Source organism: Camarhynchus parvulus, chromosome 4A (assembly GCF_901933205.1).
Source record: "Camarhynchus parvulus chromosome 4A, STF_HiC, whole genome shotgun sequence".
Taxonomy (NCBI): domain Eukaryota; kingdom Metazoa; phylum Chordata; class Aves; order Passeriformes; family Thraupidae; genus Camarhynchus; species Camarhynchus parvulus.
In genome coordinates this window covers 7,473,869-7,496,036 of record NC_044600.1, presented here as the reverse complement: position 1 = coordinate 7,496,036, position 22,168 = coordinate 7,473,869, and the positions used below count along the sequence as shown (strand labels likewise).

The 22,168-nt window shown below is 37.1% G+C and overlaps 1 protein-coding gene across 1 annotated transcript in view; it reads left to right on the top strand.

The window, feature by feature from the left end:
• Positions 1-21,647, top strand: part of STK26 (serine/threonine kinase 26) — a 30,862-nt gene extending 9,215 nt beyond the window's left edge. Inside the window, exons 3-12 of the mRNA XM_030967370.1 lie at positions 6,038-6,268; positions 12,276-12,332; positions 13,963-14,071; positions 14,163-14,320; positions 16,805-16,990; positions 17,630-17,778; positions 18,436-18,529; positions 19,030-19,092; positions 19,185-19,321; positions 19,721-21,647. Coding sequence (XP_030823230.1) covers positions 6,038-6,268; positions 12,276-12,332; positions 13,963-14,071; positions 14,163-14,320; positions 16,805-16,990; positions 17,630-17,778; positions 18,436-18,529; positions 19,030-19,092; positions 19,185-19,321; positions 19,721-19,745 — 1,209 coding nt within the window. The 3' untranslated portion in view covers positions 19,746-21,647. The remainder of the gene's footprint in view (positions 1-6,037; positions 6,269-12,275; positions 12,333-13,962; positions 14,072-14,162; positions 14,321-16,804; positions 16,991-17,629; positions 17,779-18,435; positions 18,530-19,029; positions 19,093-19,184; positions 19,322-19,720) is intronic.
• Positions 21,648-22,168: the final 521 nt, after the last annotated feature.

Sequence of the window (22,168 nt, the reverse complement as noted above, 5' to 3'; positions counted from 1 at the left end):
CTAAGAATAGAGGAAGTGAGTTCAGTGGTTTCCATTTCCAGCATAACGTACAATTGACAGCTCGCATCTGCCACGGGTCAGAGGTGGTTTGAATATGAAGGTAATTCTTTCCTTCAAAATCTGACAATAGGTGGATTTGAATGCTGATTTTAGAGTTTTGATAGTCATAGAAATTCTCAAGCAGCTCACCTTATGGCTAACTTGATGAAAATAAAGCCACAAACGTGTTTTTGCTTGCTGTTTTTGCTTTTATATGAAGTTCCCTAGGTTCTCACTAAAAATAGCAATGAGTCTTGGCCTTGTCAGATAAGAGAGATGTTTCATAAAGGGTGTAACTCAGGTCAGGTCCCATTTAAGGACAGCAAAACCCAGATCTAGTTTTTATTACTCACTGACTAGAAAAACTTGTAGATAATGTAAAAATTTGATAAAATTAAATTGTTTTGTTGTTAAAGTAATATTCTATGCATATGTATAATACAGATCCAGTAAATGTAATCAAATTCTGATATCTTAGTCTTGAACAGGACTGCAAGGCAACATCACAGTTTATTTATATGCTGAAATAGCTGAAAAGAAAGTGTGTATGTGTTCAAGATGAAGAAAAAGAGATGTCTCAAGGTTCTACCCTTGTCTTGAATGTCAGCAGGTTCATTTTTTCTTATTCTTTTTAAGTAATAATGGATCTGCACCTGTGCCTTCATTAACTTCAAACTATTTAAATTTTTATGTATACACACACACACACACGCCTATGGCACAGTTTCTGTGAGTAACTTCCTTATGCAAGTAAAATATGAAAAAATATATAATTTATGTGAATAAATATTGTTACATGTTTTAATATGCATGGGGTATAATTTGTGTGTGTGTGTGTATAGATATAAAATATCTGAAATTACATGCAGATAGTGTATGGCAAGAGATAAAGAAGACTATATGTTGATTAAGACATTACTCTTAAGAAGTACTGTAGCCTATCAGGTTTGTCAATCTTACTCCCTCTTAATTTTATTTTTGGGGGGGTCTGAACAAAATAAAAATTTAAGAGGTACTTTATTATCTGAGAATAGGTAAATGCCTGCAAGTGGAGTTGCTTGAAATTACAGTCTTTTAAACACAGGTAATTCTGATGCCTTCCAAAGATACCAGGACCTGTTAGGCTGCCATAGTAGTGGGTGCTTGAAAAATCATGAATAAACACTCTATGGGCTTCTCTTACCAACCTTTTATAAAATCCTTTGAACTAATTATTATATCTTTATTTAATGCATATTTGGGTAATGCATACATGTAGGTGTAAGTGTAGGCGAGCTGCTCTGTAGCAGTGTTTCAATTCTAAGGGAACTTCTGTTCCAGATAAAGCCTGGGAGATGCTTGAAAGTCCTCATAGTGTATCAACATTTCTCAGTCAGGTTTTAGAAATACTGTTGAGACAAGAGGATATATGTTCTCACACTGACAGACTACTTAGAAGAAATCTCACAGGACTGTTAAAATTGTTGCTTTAGGAATCCTAGAGGATGTTGGGTGCTTGATTTTGTTAGAGTCAAGGCGTTAGTTCAGTCTCTGTCTGAGATTCTTTTGTTTTGTTTTTTCATTCAATTGTGTTCAGTACCTTTGAATGAAATTCATCAATGAGCATTTTCAGAAGACCTGTTTCTGTAAAAGAGCTGTCCCGTACCAACAGATCTGGACACAACCTGACATACTGTTTCTTCTAATTTGGTCTGTGTCATTAGGTTTCTGTATAATCTTGGAAGTTTCATATTCAGTATGTTTTAAGTTGGTTTTAAAGGAAAAATTCAGAATTTGAAGAACAGGTACATGACAGGGTCAGAGGTGAAAAGGTGAGTCAGCAAGTCAGTCTTGTAGCAGAACACAGCCAGGACATTGCTTCAGAAACATGTGTTTATTGGAATCAAAGGAAAGAGGTTATATAAGCCAGATTGGCAGAATGCTTGACACAACAACTGGCAAAAATTATGTTTAAAAAAAGTATGCTGGCAAAAATGATGCTATAGTGTTTTTTATTTGGGGCTTCCGAGCAGTTGGTTAGGCTGGATGGCGTCCTGAGGTCCTTTTGGAGCCAGATTGTGTGGCTTTGTGTGCACATACAGATGTGTATAAACCCGTACAGTGATGGCATAAGGTTGAATAAGAGAGGAGGAGAGATTTCCTGAGGGCCCCAGGCTGTGTGCTGAGCTGGGCTGGTGGAATAGTGCACTTGGAAAGGGTGCAGAGGGTGCAGAGAGGGCTTGTGTTGTCACGCTCGTGCTGCTGCTCTGCTGCTCTTAGTCACACCAGCGGGACTGGAGCTGGCCTGTGGATGTGCTTGTGCTTGTCAGACTTGCTGCTGGTTTTGTCTGGAACGGGGCTTAGGGAGGGAAAGAGCAAAACATTCCCTGCCTGATTTGTCCACTTATAGGTATTATCTTTGGAGAGGTGATGATAGAGTCCATGTAGTGTCTATTGTGTTGTTACCATCTGCTGCCCAGCAGACCTGGCTTCCCATGGAAACCAATATATATTTAAAAAAAGAATACTGGTTATTCATGCAGGCATCTTGCAAAGCTTTTTTCCATTTCAGTGAAAAATCTGTGGAACAACAAGGAATAAAAATGGGTGGTTTTGCTCAGGAGTGTTAATAGTGTTAAAATTTTTAATTTCTACCATATTAGAAGTTTAGCTGGCAGCTGTGTTGCAGAAATTTACTGTTACGTATTGAAGATATGTATACACCCTTATACACTTCTATTTATATAAAATATATCTCCATCCTTTTCTATACATTTGTTTATGGAGCAGTCTTTTAAAGTTTTGTTTTGTTTTCGTTAGTTACAGAAAAACATTCCTGTAGGAACAGTAGGCTTAAAGACAAGGAAATTAAGAATGGTAAAGGCAAATCTGTTTCAAAATGCAGTCTTTGTTCTCAGGCCATGTTTTAAGTTATGTAGTGTTACAAGTTTGAAGTCTTTCCAAAGGACATTATCTCAATATTAGCTGTAGTTGGTCGGAAATATTTGTCCTTATCCTGGAGTGTCCTACAGTCCCTTGTCAGCCTCAGTGAGTAACAGAAGCTGTAAAGCTGACTTTGCTTGCTGTGAGAGGATTTTCTGAGAATAGAAAGATGTGACTGTTTCCTCAAGTAGTCCTGCACAGTTTGTTCTCCTCTGATGCCCCTCTGTTCCACCTCCTCCTCCCAGGGATTTGTACATGGAGTTCTGCAGCACTGGGAAGTCCAGCCATGACTGATCTCCCTGTACTCCAGCACTCACATAATGGCATCAGGAATTGTTGGAAGATAAAATAGCCTTTAAAGCTCTGATTCACCTGAAGTAGCTTGGGGGAGGGAATTTGTAGGCCTGGTTTGTTCTGTTGATCGTGGTTAAGTAGGTGTATAGGATGGAGTGATGTGCTTTTCTACTGAGGAGCCCAGAGGAGTTTTCTACTTAAGATTTCTCCCCCAGCAAAATCCAAGTGTTGCCCTTTGAGGTGGTCAGACATTTATGAAGGGCTGGATTAGCTGAGCATGTGTGTTATTAAATTGCCTTTCTTTTATCTGACTGGAAGTGCTTAGCAGGTTTAATTTCAAATTAGTATGAATGACTCCTGAAACCCCAGATTCCAAGTATGTCTTAAATTGAAGCTAGGTTTTGTGAAGATAAGTATTTAAGCATCAATAAAAAGTTTTTCCAGACATCTCTCTTGTTTCTTGGACGTGTGTGTCTTTGTTTATTGTAAATTTAGAACTATCAGTTATTTATTCTTTATTGTAATTAATGCAATTGAGAAATTATTCCTGTCTAGAGGACAGTTTGGCATCTTACCTGGCAGCAGGGAAAGGCTGGGTGGCAGTCACTGCTGCTTTTGCCACACCTGTCCCTACAATAATTTTTTGGAGCACTCCTGAAAATAGATTTTAAATTGAGATTTTTTTAAATTTTTTTTACTCTTAGCGATGAAATGCTGGCAGGGACTGGTGCAGCAGTGCACAGCAATGTGTCTGTCTTCGGACAGTCTCAAGATTTACTGGTGTTCTGTGATCATTTTAACTAAAAGCTTTATGAACACCTGAAGGCTTCAGTCATTTTCTTTCCCAGTATAACAAAATTATTTCTTCCAGGTTTCAAACCAAATAGGTTCTTCTTTTTTTTTTTCCTTTTCATTTGCTTTGATTGTGTATTTGTTCATGTTTTAGGTCTTTCACTGTCTCTATCAACAGAAGAAAATACAATTTTTTTGTTTAACTATTTCTAAGAATTGTTTTTAATGGAGTAGAGTACCAATGAGCTCATTATAGACAAAAGTGAAATTCCTCATTCCCAGTTGTAATGTGCTGCTCAGGAGCAGCAGTGTGTCTTGTCTTTTTGCAAAATCAAGAAATCTTACCTCCCCGGATCAGTATGAATCTGCTGTCCTAATTCATGTTCCCTCCTCTTGTGATAACAGAAATAACAGCTTGGTATATATGAGCAGTGGACTGATTCAGCTGAAAATAAACCTGGAAAATCATATGGTTAACTCTTAGCTAAATCTGTTTCCAGATTAATTTCACCATATTGTGGAATAAATTCTGGTTCTGGTCAAAGGGAAGAAGCAGCAGTAAGGGTCCAGATGTAAGAAAATGGGACTGTTCCTTTTGGACTAGCTTATGCTTTTTTTTTCCCAGTAAAGATTTTCTCAGGAATTTGCAAGAACACCAATGTAAAGTTATTTTCTGGAGTTTCATGTTGATACTTGAGTATTTGGTTATGTAGGGTAATCTGTACTTTAGGTTAAATGTCTGCTTTTGCCAAACCTGCCGCTTCTTTTGCTGGTTCTGACTTTTGGAATGTGAGAGAGATGCAGAGCAAAGCATTTTTTCCATATTTTCAAAACTCCTTACTGAATTAGAGGGATTTTTCAGGCAGGGATGTTTCTTTATTCAACACTGATTTGTGCACTCAGTTGCCCAGTTCTGATAGCAGTAAGTGTTTAATTCTATTGCTCTGCAAAGCATGGGCTGTTCTGTTCTTTTGGTGTGTCTGTCTGACCTCTTCAAAACATTTCTCTGTAAACTTTTGTACTCTGATCTCAAGTTCTGTGTTGTTAAACTGTGGAGTGTGTCATCCATGTCCTTCAAAAGCCAGTGCTCTGATGTTGGGAAATGCAAGGTTCTCTAAGCTACATGGCATGCTTTATCTTGGAGGGAAAATGAGAATTTGCTTCCTTTTTGTTGCCCTCCCGACTACTTGTCCACTAAGAAATTGACTTACTTGTCTACTAAAAAATCTACTTGATGACTAAGAAATGTAAAATATCTTTATAATAACCAGTCTGGTGATTTTAAGAGTAGTTATTCAGCAGAGATTCCAAACCAGCAGTGTCCTCAGCAGTGCTCTGCTCCCCTCTGTAAGGCACGTGTGGTGATACCAGCCAGTTCTGAGCAGTGCCACGGGTCCAGCACTCCATGACAGCTTCTCATTCCTTGCTGAACACCTCTGTCCCTTTGGCTCATCTTTCTGTCAGCCCTTTTAACTGCCCCAAAGACACCTGGTCTCAGCTGATCTCAGACTCTGGCAGTCGTGCCATCCTCTCCTGGGCACCGCTCACTGTGTTCCATGACAGGGGGCTGTGCCTGCCCCAAGCTCTTGGCCAGGTGGGAAGCCCAACCTTTTCTGCCTGGGTGATGTTGGTGGTGGTCCTGTGCCAGTAATTGCATTCCTCAGTCTTCTGAATTCCTGCACAGACAGGATTAATGTTAAGAACAGCTCTGTTCTCTAAAGGGTGGTTATGTGAGGAAGTGAAATGAGGTTTGTACCTGACTCCCTCCCTGGTAAGGCTCACTTACCTTTGACAGAATTGCATAATGTATGTTCTGTAACTAATAGCTGAATTGGAAGTTAGTGTGTAGGAAATAAATTTACCTGATGCAACCCTTCTGGTGATGATAAATCTGGATGGTGTGCTTCTTGGGGAGTAATGAGGGCTAATAACTTGGAAGTAAATTAGGCAACTCATGTGTCTTTTTTCCCTTTGTTTTTCTTTTTCTTAGAACCACAGAGCAGACCCAGAAGAACTCTTCACAAAATTGGAACGCATTGGGAAGGGCTCCTTTGGTGAGGTTTTCAAAGGAATTGATAATCGGACACAGCAAGTGGTTGCCATAAAAATCATAGACCTTGAGGAAGCAGAAGATGAAATAGAAGATATACAGCAAGAGATAACTGTTTTAAGTCAGTGTGATAGTCCTTATGTAACAAAATACTATGGATCATATTTAAAGGTAATGTATAATATTGCGCAAAGAATGTTGCTACGAAAATCATTCTAAAATTAAGGAAGATTTATCATGCCAACTTGGCATTTTTAGTAGGTGTTTTTTTTTTCTTTGAACAGAGTTTTTCACTTCATTTTTCTTTTTGCTGTTTGCTCTTCGGGCCTGGGGTTTGCACAAAATGGCTAAAGAATGAGCAGAGTTGATAAATTATTCTTTCTGCAATTGCTTTTGGGCCTTGGTTTTCTCTCCTCCCTCCACAATCCCTAGCACAATTTTGTGGCCTTTCTGAGCAAAAGAAATACACCTTCATAGTTACAAAAGCAAAAGCTGTTCTGGTGAGGAAAGAAACCCTGCATCATGTAAAATGTGTTGGCAGTTATGCAGCTTAGTAGGCCTGAGACAAAGTAACACTGACATCAGCAGAATTATGTAACCACTGTGTGAAATATTATCTAAGGCATAATTTAACAAACAAAGAAAAATTAAAACCTACAGAAAACCAAAATGTTGAGTAAAACTTTTCACCTTAAGTACTGCTTAAATGTTTTGCCCTGCTGACATATTTTAAGTGACTTTTAAAAAATCCCTGAAAACATTTAATGAAAGCTAAAGTTTTAGTGATAGTTCAAAGTATATTAAGTATCTGGGAGGGGTTATTTGCTTGTGTTTGGATTTTTTGTTGGTGTTGGTTTGTTTGCTTCACTTTGGGAAGTTTTTCTGGTTGGTTCTGTTTTTTGGTGCTTGGTCTCCCTCTCAGCATTTCTGCTTTCTTAAGGTGTAGTGGGGTTTTGTACATTTTAGAGACAGATTTCTGATAAGCATTCTCTGTCTCACACTTGTATTTGAAGAATTTAAGTAATATTCTTTGTAGATTTTGCTTTTTTCCATTTAAATTGCAAAAGTATTCAGTCTTTTATATTTTAATGCTAAATGGGCAAGTTATTTTTCCAATATTTCCAGTATATTTAGTATAGTCCAAATGCTAACTTCTCATTTTGGCTAATGTAAGACAGCTGTAGTGGCTTTGCTGTTTACTGTGAGTTCTTCACACCTGACTGCACATACAAATTGCCATTGATATAACCCATTTTTGCTTCTCTTTATTGGGCTCAATCAGTGGGATTTTTGTTGTGTTTGTGAATAAGTAATAAATGTCTGAGAAGTGGGATTTACTTTCACCATCACAGCGTATTAGAACAAGCAGGTTCATCTCAAGATAACTTTGAGTTCAACTCAAGTAAGGTTCCCCTGGAGCAGTGCACAAATGGTGCTGCAGATCCAGACATGATCAGTCTTTTTTACAGTCCTTTATTTTCTGTGATGAGCTAAGTCCTAAATTCTGTTCTCCCGCATATCCATCATTTCAGCTTTGTGCTGTAAAAGCCCAGTTGTTTGCCTGAAGTACAAACAGGTCAGAGTAAGTCATGGAAAGTTGTTCTTACTTGTCAGTGTTTTTGCTTGGAAGAGTGTTTTGTGAAATCTCAGAACTGAACAGTGATTTCAGCAGCTATGAATGGAGGAATTAAACTTTGATTGGGTGGGGATTTATTTTGTTTGTTCTTTGTTTTCTCAGAGGTGGGGGGTGGAAAAAGCTTTATAAGTTACAGATTGGATAGGGAAAGAAAATAGTCTTATCATTATTTACAGCAATATAGATGTGGAAAGTAAAGTCTAGCTATTCTATCAGTGCTATGCAGCTATTAAATTCTTAGTTTTTTTTTTTTTTTAAATTTAAAAAAATTCTTGGCAAATGTAGGATCATGTTAATGCAGCAGTACTCTCCTCACCACTCTGTGAGTTCTTTCCATTTCTGTTCTAAATGGATACATTGTGAAAGATTAATGCTGATCTCTTGTTTACTTTTCACACTTGGAAAGTTTTGGGGGAAGGAAGATTTCTATGCATGGAGTTTGGAGAGGTGTTTGTGGAATTTTGGTTACTTTCACAATCATTTAAGAACTTTCCTCTTGGAAAATAAAAACCAACAAAACAACAACAGCAAAAAGTAAAAAATTGTTCGCAGGAATGCTTTGCATCCCAGAGTAGCATGATAGGTAGTTCTGCTGCTTGCTATTCCCCAAGTAAAATGAATAAAATGTCCACAAATAAATTAATACCTTTAATTCTGTAATTAAAAATAAATAAAGCAACTTCTTAAGTAGTATCTTCTATCTAAATTGCTCTTAGACTAAATTAATCCCTGGTTGCTAGTTCAAGATCTTTCAGCTTGAGACTCCTCAGGGGAAAGAGGGTATTGGCTTTGTTCAGCGTGCAAAGAATCTTTTATTCTGCCTTTTCATTTTAGTAATAGCAGGTATTTTGAGAGTTGCGTCTGTCTACTTTTTGTTTGTTTGTTTTACTTAATTGATCTAGCTGGGAACTTTCTGTTAGCTATTTCTTTGAGAGTGGCTGTCATCCTCATTGTTAAGCTGTGTAGTACTTAATTCAGGATTTAATTTTTCTGTACATTGTAAGTATCTCTTTAAAACAATGAAATGGGTACAGTTGTGTACGAAATGACTGTGTAAAGTTAAAGAATATTGAGGTTAAATTCTGAAAAATAAGATGTCTTATCTGTTACAAAGCCAAGTCCTAGGCTGCAGAGATCAGACACAGTTTGTCATGGATATAAGTAGTGTGAAGCTCACATTCATAATGATCCCATATGTTTATTCCTGGATACTTCAATTTATATATATAGATCACAGAAAAATTCCTAGAAATACTTTTTTAAGATAATGGTTAAAAAGAACATAAGGTAAATAGAAAGTATTTCAAAATTGAATATAGCTTTTTTTTTCTTTTGTGTCTTTATTTACAGGCAAACAAAGCAGTTGAGCCAGTGTGCTATGTTTCTGATCATGCATTATGAACTAGAAGTAGTTTACTAAAGTGTTCTAGTAAACTAGAAATAGTTTACTAAATCATACATGTAGCTCTTTCTGAAGCTGTAGAAATGCCATTAGAAATGTTTGTAGTTTTACACTGTTCTAAGAGTCTTAGGATTTTCCTGACTAAATACCAAAGCAAACCCTCAGTGCAAAGGCATTCAGGTTGCCTACAGCTTACTGATATTGCCTACTTAACTGATATTTCTCTAGTTCAGTAATCTAGATCTGTCTTAAATCTTTAAGTTCTATAGTTTCTACTTCAAAGAAATCACCACTGAGACCATGTGTTGACTTCAGGTTTATCATGTAAGCCGCAGTTCATCAAGTTGAACTGTAGTGGAACGTCTTCTGTTTTAACTTACTCTTTTTTAACCAATTCTAACTAAGCTTAGAGTATGCAGATTGTTCTTGTCATAATTTTGTAGTTTTTGAGTTTTCCCTCCAGCAAGATAGTTGATAGCTAAAAGTTGTTACAACTAAAACATGGAAGAAGAAATGTAATTGTGAGGGGGTTCTAATTGCAAACATTTCAGATGGGAGATTTTTTTTTTCTTTTGTACCAATGATAAGGTCTGTTCTACATATTCTCTATCTTGACAGTTTCTTTGCACTTCAGGATGCAGAGGCAGCCTTGTGGCTGATGGAGCTGGAGTGGCCCAGTCCCAGGGAGCCTGGGGCTTCCCAGCTGCATGCAGGCTCTCCCAGGTGCCCCTGCTGCTGAAAGGCAGAAAGGAAGGGTGTCTTTATTTCAATTACTTGACTTACTAACTTGTGACATTCTGCAGCCTAGCTGTTCACTAGCTACAGCTTATATATCCAACCTGTAAATGTGATTTTAAAAGTATGGACAGTCCTTTAATAGTTTTCCTGGCAGTGCAGTGTTACTTGTCTGTTACCAGGTATTTTAGTCTTGAGAAACCTTATCATTGGTACAAGATGGCAAGGTCAGCTTCCTTGAGGTTGAATTTAATGCCAGTTATTGTGACACCAAAAGGTACAAAAGCCCCATATCATGGTAATGTGAGATATCTTAAAGTTCAAATGGGAGTTTCCCACTGAATTAATCTTAAAGCTTAGGTATTAGTAATTATTTCCTAAATTTCCTTGCGTGTCTGGCAAGATCAATAGCGTTTTCTAAACATACTGGTAGGTGATATGCAAGCATATATACAGTCAGAGAATGCACCTTAATAAACACATTTGTGTACAATAATAAAATGTTCTACCTTTGTATCATGGCTTTCACTAATGTGGGTAGAATCATATGGGCTTCAGCTGTATTGCAGCTTTTGTGGTTGTAAGATAATTTAAGTCCTGTTGGAGGTGTTTGTCTCCTCATCCCCTGTTGCACTTGGATTGCAATTAACATCTCAATTAATAAACCATTGGGTGTGGAGGGTCCCCTTGATAAGTTAGGTTAGATAGCTGAAATGAGTATTTTCCTCCAGCTTAATGGCTTGTCAAAATGCATTACTCCCCTACCAGTTCAGGCAAGAAATAGATTAGAAGTATTAAAAGTTACCGTAGTTCTGGCATGTTCTGGTTACACAAATTTGGAAAGTGCACTTGATGAAGTGCTTCAGCTGGACTTTCCAACACTACCATAGAGATAAATCTCTTGATGACTGGATTTCCAAGACTGTTTTCCTTATTTGTGCCATTTAGACCAAGGTTTTCAGTATCTAGCCTTTTAACTATTACAGCCACCTGAGCTTGCTCTTTTCTTTTGCAATTAAAACAAACCTGAAGTTATTCTCAGCTTTTCAGATTTAAATATGGAGAAATCCTACAGTGACATCCAGAGACTTCCACCAGAATTGTGCAGCAAAGCTTTGAGACAATCTAAAGATACTGGTTGTTCTGCCCTGTCTGTTTATACTTGGCTGACAGAAAATAGCCAGGAAAAAGGTTGTTCATGCCTGGCTAGAAAATACCCACACCCGAGTACAGTGGATAGTAGCAATTTCTTTGAGACATTGTTTGAGAAACAGTACTTACTCATTTTCACCCTGTACTGTTTTCAAGTAATAGTCAAATTCTCCAAACATGTCTGGTAACCACAATGTTTGCCTTGAACAGGAGTTCCTTGCAGGTCTTCTGAGCTGACAAAGTTGGGCTTTATAAAAACTGCTAAAATTAGCCAGCCCTTCCCTGCTGAGATCATAATATTGGAATAGACTCTCATAAATGGTGTGTTTTTTAAATTTAGTATAAATCTAATAGAGCACACTTTGTTAGGATGATTGGATGTGGTGCTTTCAGAAACTGCACCTTTATTTGCTTGCTGAGTTTTCTTTAGATTTCCATCCCTGGGCAGGCCATAGGGTGGGAAAGTATACAATGGAGAATGCAAGAGGCTTTAAAGAGTACTCCTGCCCTAAGCTTGTGCTCTGTAATGAGAAACTAGCACTGGTAAATATTTGCTGGAAACTTACACAGTGTGTGTATTTCACCAGCTGTGGTTCAGTTGAGTATTTTTAATAACTGGGTTTTATTTTAAATAAATATATTTATTCACGAAATTTTCTCAACTAGTACCACATAGATTCATATTTGAGTTTTGTCTTTTGAGGGGACTCTAGCAAGAAGTAGTCTGTAGATTTGCTAAGTGTTTCCAGTTTTGTTTCTGTGAACCAGCCACCTTTTGCCGTGACAAGCCAAGGACAAAGTCAGTACCTAGAAATCAGTGTTAGAATAATTTTCAAGTTCTAGAGATTGAGACATCTCCACAGAGGAAGTGCAGAAACTCACATATTCTCAAGGTCCGTTTTAAACAATTATTTGTATTTAATTAAAACTTAAACTACTGCCTAATCACTTTTTCCCCTCTAAGTTCTGTTCCTTTAAGTGAACTAATTTTAGACATCATTTAGCAGAAATTGGTTAGTAGTGATGGTGTTTTTTCATTGCTTTTTTAAATACATAAGTCAAACTTATTAATGAATATATTAGACTTCACGGGAGGTATGTGATCATTCTACAAGAAGTAATTGCATACAATTAGGTGATTAATAACTCTCTATTTGCCTTTTCCTAAGAGTGTGCTGGTAGTCTATTGAAATATATATATAAATTTTTTATGGCAGCCTTGGACTTTTGACAACTCATGCCTTCCTTTACAGGGCACAAAACTATGGATAATAATGGAATACTTGGGTGGAGGGTCAGCTTTGGATCTTGTAAGTATATGATTTTTTTTTTCATTATAAATATCAGTGAACTGTATTTCATTGTGGTTTTATATCACTTTATAAAAATAAGTACCTGGAGGCAGCTGATATTTCATCACTGCTATGTGGTAATGGTCTAAAAATTGTGAATTGGAATGGTAGTCCTGTCACATTGAATTGTGTTAATTTTTCTGAATTGCTCTTTGGCTGTAAGCATTAGGAAGCATCCCTTTGTTTTCAGTTCTCAGGGGTTTTTTTAGTTTGAGAAGTCCTTTTCTTGCTGTATGTTGGAGGTTTGGGGTCCTCTGTCCATCACTTCCCACCTCCTCCAAGTAGAATTCATTACAGTTCAGTAAAAAATGTTTCGTTTAAGTTTGGGAATGAATGAGGAGTGTGTCCACAGACAGTTAATTTGAACTGGTTAAAAGATGTTGGGTTTTCCATGTTCAGGTATTTTCAGTTAAGCATGAAAGTGCCTTTTACTTCAGATAGTGTGGCATTCATGGAGGGTGTAGCCTGGAGAGTGCACAAGCACAGTCTGCTGAGTGTCAGTGTGGTTTCCTCATGGTTTCAGGGCAGCTCTGCCTCAGCTGCAATGCTACAGACCCACCCTTTCCTGTAAGATAATATAGCTCAGTCTTTGTGTGTTCTGAAGGGAAAATACCATGTCTTCACTATTACAGAATGGTAATAATTATGTTTTCACTAACAGGAGTCCTGTCTGTGAGAGTTGAAGTATGTGCTTGACTTCACAAATCTATTTAAACTTCTTTATCAAATTACATCACATCAACTCATCAGAAGCATAGTAATTAGGTATAGCTTGTGGTAGTTTGTAGCTTTAGAACTTGGCCCTTTTGAGGCAGGGTCTGTGAGATAATCTAGAACTTTTGAGTAATTGATTGTATTCTGTGGAGTGTCTGAAACAGGGAAATAGCTATTCCTAGTGCCAATTTAAATCACTGAACCTGTAGAGGAATAAAATTTTAGAAGAATAAAATTTCAGTTTTGCCTCGCTTTACCTTACCATAATTTCATTGTGTTCACTGTTTTGGTGCTGTGGTGTTGGTATTTTTTTGATTGCTTACTTTAATTTCTTTTGGTTTATTTGCATAGCTTTCTATTGTGCAATGTTTACACTTAATCCATTAGCAGCTTTATAGTAGCATGTTAGGTTCTTGATACGAAAGCAAGCATGGAATCAAAAATACTGGGACAAGTGAAAACTGCATCATTAAATTTAAAACCCACAGTCAACAGATAAACCTATTTTTAAATTTTCTTAATTTACTTAATCAAATTGCAAAATTCAGTTTGCTGTGTTTGCTGCTTGTAGGGAAATACAACTTTGTGGAAAGTTAGTTGTTGCTTTTCTTGTGCTTTGCATGCTGAGGGGAGCACAGACAGTGTGTTTGAGGAGTAAGAGCATTTTCAGTGTATTGGCAGTAGAGATGTGAAGGTGATCATTCCAGTGGCACCTATTTCAATTAGAATACTGACATAGTGCATTGAATATTGCATTAATTTTGTTAGTTCTCTAATTTTGAAGAATGTTTCAGGTTTAAGATTTAATTTAATCAGAGCAAGGCAAAAATTAGATACAAGACTTAAATTATTTTAATGTGTCTTTTTTCTGAAGCTGCGTGCTGGCCCGTTTGACGAGTTCCAGATTGCTACTATGCTAAAGGAAATCTTGAAAGGTCTTGACTACCTACACTCAGAGAAGAAAATTCACAGGGATATAAAAGGTGTGCATCATTTCAAATGTTACTTTGTTAATGCCTTTAAAAACCATAAAACAGTATTCTAATTAGTTATTATGTTATTTCCCCTTGGCAGCTGCCAATGTCTTGTTATCAGAACAAGGTGATGTTAAGCTTGCTGATTTTGGAGTTGCTGGGCAGCTAACAGACACACAAATTAAGAGAAATACCTTTGTTGGAACCCCGTTTTGGATGGCCCCTGAAGTTATTCAGCAATCAGCATATGATTCAAAAGTAAGTAAAACATTTTTTTTTAATCTGGTTATCCAGCAGCATTTGTTTTGATTTTTTGCTTTTAGCTCTGTCAGTATGGGGAGGAAAAAAATAGATTTGAAATTACAGGGTTTCAAATAATAAAATTAAAAGTAGGATTTAATTGGTTTTATGCAGTAGTTACCTGTCATTGTACTCAGGTACAAAGTCACCAAGTAAAATGGTGATGTCATGTGTCTTTCAGAGCGACTCCCTGAATGTGAGGTGGTTGGTTGATTTGGTTTCAGTTCAATGTTTTGCATTTAATTCTAGCAGTGATAAAGTACTCACAAGGTAAAATGCCACCAGAACATGGCACTTCATTTAAAGCCAAGATGGTGACCAAAGTGTTAATTTCTTCTCACATTTCTATACATGTAGCTCTGGGTATAAGTTCTCAAATGGTATTTCTGAGGATCCGTGTAATGCTGAAAATTTTAGCACAGGTCTTCAGAATGTAAAAAGTAACTTGGTGGCTGTGGCTTAGTAGCATTGTGGTACCTTGTGCCTTTCTGTGTCATGAGAGCTCTTGATGGATGACTAATTGCAAAGGAGAGTTTCCCTATATGAACTAGCAGTAGAAAAGCAGAGTTCTTCCATGTTTTTCTGAGAGCTGAAGCTGGTGCTAGAAATGACAGTAAGGAGGGAACAGTCCCCTCTTCTGTGTGTAAAACCACAGGATGTCCTAGAGCATGTGGTTGGTGAAACAGCAGTGTGTTTCAGTCTGGCATTGGACTTCCCACACTCTGTAGGCAAAACCTTAAAATAGCATCAAGAGAATAAAAACCTGGGTATGTGTAAAGTAATACTTTCTTACTGGTTTTTCTCAAATAGTAGACATGAAACTATACTTACATGATGTGCATATATTTTTTAAAAAATCTGGTGGATATCTGGAGTGTCCTGAAAGCATTCACACTCCAGGAGACTTTCCCAGGATCAGGGAAACTTGAAGGAATTTGTGTACTTGTCACAAGGGTTCTTGCTGATAAAAAAGTTGGAATTCTCCTCTTTAGGGTTTCCGTGGTCCCATTGTAATGTGTTCCCTAGGACATTTTGGAAAAGCTCTCTACCCTGCTTTAAAATTGTGTGTTGGCCAGTCAGGTTGGGAATAATTGTTCTTCTGCTTGCCCTGTGTATAGATCAGCTTTAGCACCCCTTCATGTCCATTTCCCCAGCGACCTAATCTTTTGCCTTCCATATCTCCTCAGTGTGTTGCAAGACCAATGTCTTCCCTCTTTTTTTCCGTGCCAGTAGGCTGGTGGGAGAGCAAAGATACAAGCCTTTGGTAGGAGAGATGAACGATTTGGACAGGATACATTTCAGTTCCTAGACTAATACTGATGACTATTTTGGTATCTGGACTGAATTTCAATCTTTCTTCTCTCTCTATTCCAAAAGGCTGGAAAGTAAACTAGAAATTCATACATTTTAGTAGTGCCAGAGATTTGTAAGCCCCATCTCTTCTTTAAAATAATTTTGCTCCGATACACAGTTGTTGGTTATGGTATTTCAGTAATAAAAAACAGTGAGTTAGTTTAATTATTTGCTATAAGGTACAGCTATTTTAGGTCTTGTGAGCAAAAACGAATATTGGAGAGATGTAAATTGTAATCCTTGTTTACTCTATGGGTAGTTTTGGTTTATGATTCTGGGCCAAGTGTAGTTGACTACTGCCAAACACTCTTTTAATGAGAAACACCTTTCGTGATCTAAGTAGCTATTGTAGCTCATCTGAAAAGATGCAAGTAATTATATATTTCACTTGGGGAAAGAAATCAAAATCAGGAAAGAATTTTAGAATACTAGTATTTTATATATGATATCCAAATATCATACTGTGTTTTGATACAAAGGCAGAATTTGTTTACAATCATGCTTTTAGCTAAAATAAATAGTACTTAATTATTCTGCTGTGACTTACACTGTGAACTTGGTGTTTCAAGTCTAACTAGTTGTCAATAATTCTTCAGCTAAATTCATCAAGCAGTCTGTTAGGAAAGAAATTAAGTGATCCCCTGTTGGATTCGGTTCAGCTTTCTGCCTTGTTCATTTAGAGTGAGCTGTCAAACAAGGTTGGATACCTAAACAAACTCTGAATTAGACATAGGAAATTTGTGGCAATTTGTCATTAACATACGGAAAATATCAAAGGAAGATCAATATCTCTGAAGCTTTCCCAAAAGTGTGTAAATTTAGGTGTCCATTTAACTTGCTGGCAGTGTTAGAACACCAACTGCAACAAAAATGATGATCCGTGATGTTTGTCATTAAACGCTGATTGAGTCAGTCAGGTCTTTGTGTGTCTAGTGCTCCTGAAGTGTTAGAAGGGAATGTTTGTATTACCTACTTAGGCCACCATTAATTTTATTACATAGATGCATTATCTGTGAAGATGTCAGTTATTGAATACTTAGTCATGACAGCCCATAATTTTGTATTAACAGTCCCTTTTCCCTCTCTCAGGCTGACATTTGGTCACTGGGCATCACTGCAATTGAACTGGCCAAGGGGGAGCCTCCCAACTCGGATATGCATCCAATGAGAGTTCTGTTCCTCATTCCGAAAAACAATCCTCCCACTTTATTAGGAGACTTCAGTAAACCTTTTAAAGAATTCATTGATGCATGTCTGAATAAGGACCCAACATTTGTGAGTAGATAAATGTGTGTGCGTGTGTGTGAAGATGTTTCAGTTTTGTTTTCTGATCTCCTGTGCTTGTGAAGTATTTTGCTGGCATTGTGCATCTTCAGTGATTTGAATCATTTTAGGGACTATACTTTGCACTGTGAATTTTAATGGTGTTTTTTAATATCTCTGTCTCTATCATGGTTTGCTGTGTTTAAAATAATCAAAAGGAGGAGGGAGAGTGCTGAAGGAAATTACAGTGGCAGAGGCAGATTGCTAAAATGCACTCTAAACTAGAATAATATCAGAAGAGAACCTTTAACAGAGGAGAGAATCATCTGAAATCCTTTTCTTCAGCACAACTTTTGCTGTTTGAATTCAGCTTACAAGGAAATGTTGCACTGGAGAGTTTTCATTAGTCATTTTCCTGGGTGTGACCTTCTAACGTAGAAGGATAAGCTCTATAGTCTACGGGTGACTTGATCATATTTTTAGCGTGCTCGTAAATGTGAATTACTGGCTTTTCTGACTTCCTGTTTCACTGATTTCCTGATATTATACAAGTTAGCTCTAGAAGTCTGTTGTCTTACTAAGTCTCCCCTATTAGCATTTAAAATCATGAAATGTTAGCATGACATTAAATATTTAATGTGTTTCTTACAGCGCCCCACTGCAAAAGAACTTCTGAAGCACAAATTCATTATGAAAAATGCCAAGAAGACTTCCTATCTGACAGAACTGATTGATAGGTTTAAGAGATGGAAAGCAGAGGGACACAGTAGTGATGAAAGTGATTCAGATGGTTCAGATTCGTAAGTTTATTTTGTAGTCTTTTTTTGGGTGTGATTTTTTGGTTTCAGTAATGTTCTTAAAGTGGGTTTGCTGCAGTTTTTCTGTGTAATAACACCATTTCTGTACACGTGTCTCTGGTCCTGTTTTTTTAATTGTCTTCTTCCAGGAAAATTCCCTGTATGGCCCTAAAGAGTAACACATAAGTCAATCCGTGTGCTTGTTGCCTCTTTAAATTTTCTTTCTTTAAACCCAATTTCAGTTTTGTTTAAGTGCTGTCTATTTCCTAGTCTGAGGCCAGTGGTTGTACCAAAACCACTGAGTCACAATTACAGATACTGCAGAGCAAAGCTGAGGTGCATGAAGAAGTTTGCATAGTGCCTGGGGAATAACATGCTTTCTGTAAGTGTCTTGTTTTTCTGGCTATCACATAACTCTTAAATGGGATGCCATGGGAGAAGGTAAGCCTTGTAGGTAGATACCATCTTCTGTTTGCTTTTGATCACATTTCAATTTATTCAGCCTCAAGTTCAGTTAATGTTTCAATACATGTTTCTCTTCCTATTTTAAGGAGTACGGAACTAATCCTGATAAGACCTGTGATGTATTTAGGTTACCTGTGTTTGCTTGGTGTTCTGTTGTGGCTGGTATTATGTACATCATGCCCTTTTTTGTTTCAGGGAGTCTAGCAACAAAGAGAATAATTCTCACCCTGAGTGGAGCTTCACTACAGTTCGGAAGAAGCCGGATGCAAAGAAGCTCCAGAACGGGACGGTGCGTACAGACAGAGGAGTTCTTCTTTCTAACTGCTGCTTCTGAAGCCACTTTAAGGAAGATAATGATAATACTTAGTAACTTCACTTTTCATAAGAACTGACTGGTTTTTTTGCAGTTCAAGAGATAATGCATGTTAGTGATATTTCCTATGCCCTGTCAGCCTCAAATGCAAAACATTCTGCAGATGTACTGTAGATCAGTATCCTTTCATAGAGATGGGAATTTTAAAGTCTCTTACTAGTGAGGAAAAACTGAACTGTTTTTCTGATGCTGAATGACACTATTTGAGATGTGTCATCAGGCATCTGTTTCAACATCCCATAACATTTGTTGATGTACTGTGTCTTTGTGGATTTTGTAATGTATTTTAAACACTTTGTTAAATTTAGCTCAACTTCCAAAATCACATGTGCTGTGTTAAGAGGCAGTGTGTATGTTGTATATATGCTGATGTATGTTGTAATATGCTGATGTAATCCATATTTGTTAACTTCTAGGATCAGGATCTTGTTAAAACCCTGAGTTGTTTAACTATGATAATCACCCCTGTGTTTGCTGAGGTAAGTGTTGGCTTAAAAATCTTCTTTGAAAGTATTAGCCAAGTGTGTCTAATAACTTTTCTGAGTTTTAACTTCTTTGGTTTGCTCCTCAGCTCAAGCAGCAGGACACAAATAATGCTAACAGAAAGAAAGCAATTGAAGAACTTGAGAAAAGCATCAATGTGGCAGAAGCAACATGTCCAGGGATCACAGATAAGATGGTGAAGAAACTTATGGAGAAATTTCAGAAGTAAGTCGTTTAGTGATAAGAGAGAGATCTGCTATGTCCAGTGCTTTAGCTTTGTAGTTAACAGGGAACACTTCTGTTTGAGACCAAAACTAATACTAACAATTACTGTATCTGATCTTGAAGTGCTACAGCTTTACTGTAGTTGCTACATCTTGCTTCTTTAATTTAGACTGCAGGTTTGTTTTAAGCATATTTACAGGCAATGGGGGAGACAGAGAATCTTTTTCTTACCTCTTCTAGGAATGTTTTCTTAAAAATGTCACTTCTGGTGGGTTTTGTACTATAAACCATTGAGATGAAGGCATGTACTCCTTTAGTGATGCTGAAACATTTATGTGCCTTTTGCCTAGCTGAAACAATATAATTAACACATTTTTAACTTGCATTTTTTATCTGTAGATTTTCTGTTAATGACTCATCCTAAGAAACTTCACACAATTGACTGCTGTTTCGTATGGACCCAGTGAAACCCACCAAAACTACTTCAAGCTTGGCAGTGCTTAGCTCATGAGCTCCTTGTGCCTTTTGGATCTTTGCAACATATTGATGGTGATTGAGGATTTGAAGAACCTACTCAACTATTTTGTGGCAGTGCACATGGTTTTATATTTTCAGGAAATTATTTTGTAAAGAACAACTTTTAATATTGTAGTTTCACCTGTTTAATCTGATAAATGTTGAGGTGCAGTTTTGCTTTTAGAAATAACCATTACTTTAGTTAATAGAATGTGCAAGTACAGTATGTTTTGATGCTATTTTGTTCCTGTACATGGAGTTGTACAGGTCTTTTATATTCATGAGTTAGACTTTTGTAAATCACTAACGAGCTTCAGAGAAAAATAGCTTTTTCACAAGCATATTCAAGACATGTAATGTAGTGGCAAGGGTATTGCTGTAGCACCTGCTTCAACCAGCATATAGTTATCGTGCCCTGAAAAACAAACCTGCAACAGTATCTATTTTAATTCTAAATTGGTACAGTATTTTAGGCAGCTCTATGATTAAATATATTTGAGAGCAATATGGCAATAGTTTGCAGGTGATATGTAGCAACAGGTCTATCCTGATGTACAGTCTGTGTATTACCTTTTAGAACAGGTTTTGAAGTAGTAACTCAATCTTATATCATCATGGTAGGAAAATTTAGAGCAATACAGTTGAGGGGGTGGGGCTTTCGGCAATAATGGACAAAACCTGAAGTCCAATTTAACTTAATTTAATTTTTTTTCCTCTGAGTCTACATGCCTGGGTGGAAGGGAGCCAGAGAAGCCGAGCGTCGCATGTTACATACCTCACCCGCAGGTATCGGTGTAACACCAGCGTTCTGTGTGGTGGTGTTGTTTCTCCTGTAAGATATTTATACACATTTTTGTTCTGAAATACATTAAATACAGTACATCAACATCATTTGTTTATAATTTTCTGAAAGTGTATTTTAAATATGTATTTACCAGTTAATATGCAAATAACTGAGTTATAGATATTCTTTCACAAAAAGGTAGTACTGTGCAGTACGGAGTGATTTTTTTCATAAAAAGTAGGTAAGACTATAAAGTTGCTTTCAGTTATATATTTATGGTACTGCTAGATGGGTAATCTCTTCTGTTGTTTTGTTTTGATTTGGTTTTTTCCCTTTTTCAACCCAGTATGTATATTATGCTGAAGTTTTGAACTGGGGTTGTTTTTCAGTACTTAGCTGTGGAACTGTTGGTGTAAATTTATTTTTGATAAAGGCTGGGTGTGTTTATTTTATGGTTCAGACCTGCACATTTTGTTTTTGCACAAAAGTCATTTTAAAGAATCTGAAATATATCTGCCAAATATTGAAAAAGTAATGGTGTGCAAGTAAATACTGCATTTTTCGTCAAATGTTGCCATTACATCGTTTTTATATAAAGGACACTTGTGAGAGATGGTGGTTAGATATGCCAAGGACAATTATTTTCAATGGTGCCTACACTGTAAAAAAAATTACTTTTAACTCCTTGTTTTAATTTTAAAAAAAAGTTTCTGTTTAAAACTTTCATCTGCTATATAACTGAAATTCAATTAGAATTTATATCTGAGAAAAAAGTCTGGAAATAGTTTTTGAAAACAATAATGTTATGGATTAAATAAATATTTTTATAAATGTAAAAGCAGCAAAAGTTGTAAATACAGTTGATCTGAAGCTTTACAAAATAACTGCATCACAGAAACAAATTGTAGTGCTCCTCTAGCTTCTGTAGTTGTTAGTCTTGTAAATCTGTTTATAGATGAAGCTTATTTCAATGTTTTGGGGGGTTTAAAATGGTTTAAAAATAAATATTTAAGTTCTGTAAACTTTCATGAGCTTGTTCTGTTGTGTATCATTTTATTCTGAATTTCAGCAGCTGTGCAGAGGTGTGGACATGTCAGGCACAGACTCGAGTTGGGAAAAAGGTGTTCCCTGCCTGGGTGCTTTGCAAAGCCCTGGGTACCCCACACTGTCCTTGGCCAGGGGACACGTCCCAGCTGCTGTGCCCCAGGGAATGGATGGAGCAGTCCCAGGGTCCACTTTGCTTCCTTTCCTAGGGAGGAGACTCGGATGTGTGAGCTCAGACCTGGCTGGCAGTGCAGCTGTGTCACAGCTGTGCCACAGCTCTCTCAACTTTCACCTCAGCAGCCTCAACACAAATCTAATTTTAAGGAGCTCCATATACATTTTTCAGAATTAAAAACATGTTTTTACTTCCGTGTCACTTCCCTTAAGGTGTTCTTTTCCTGTGGCAGTCTGAGGGGAGCGCTCATGGGAATTCCTCCTGAGTTTTGTAACTGGTGGCTCTACCCTGTTGACACAGGATCTTTAATCTGTGTAACTTTACAGAC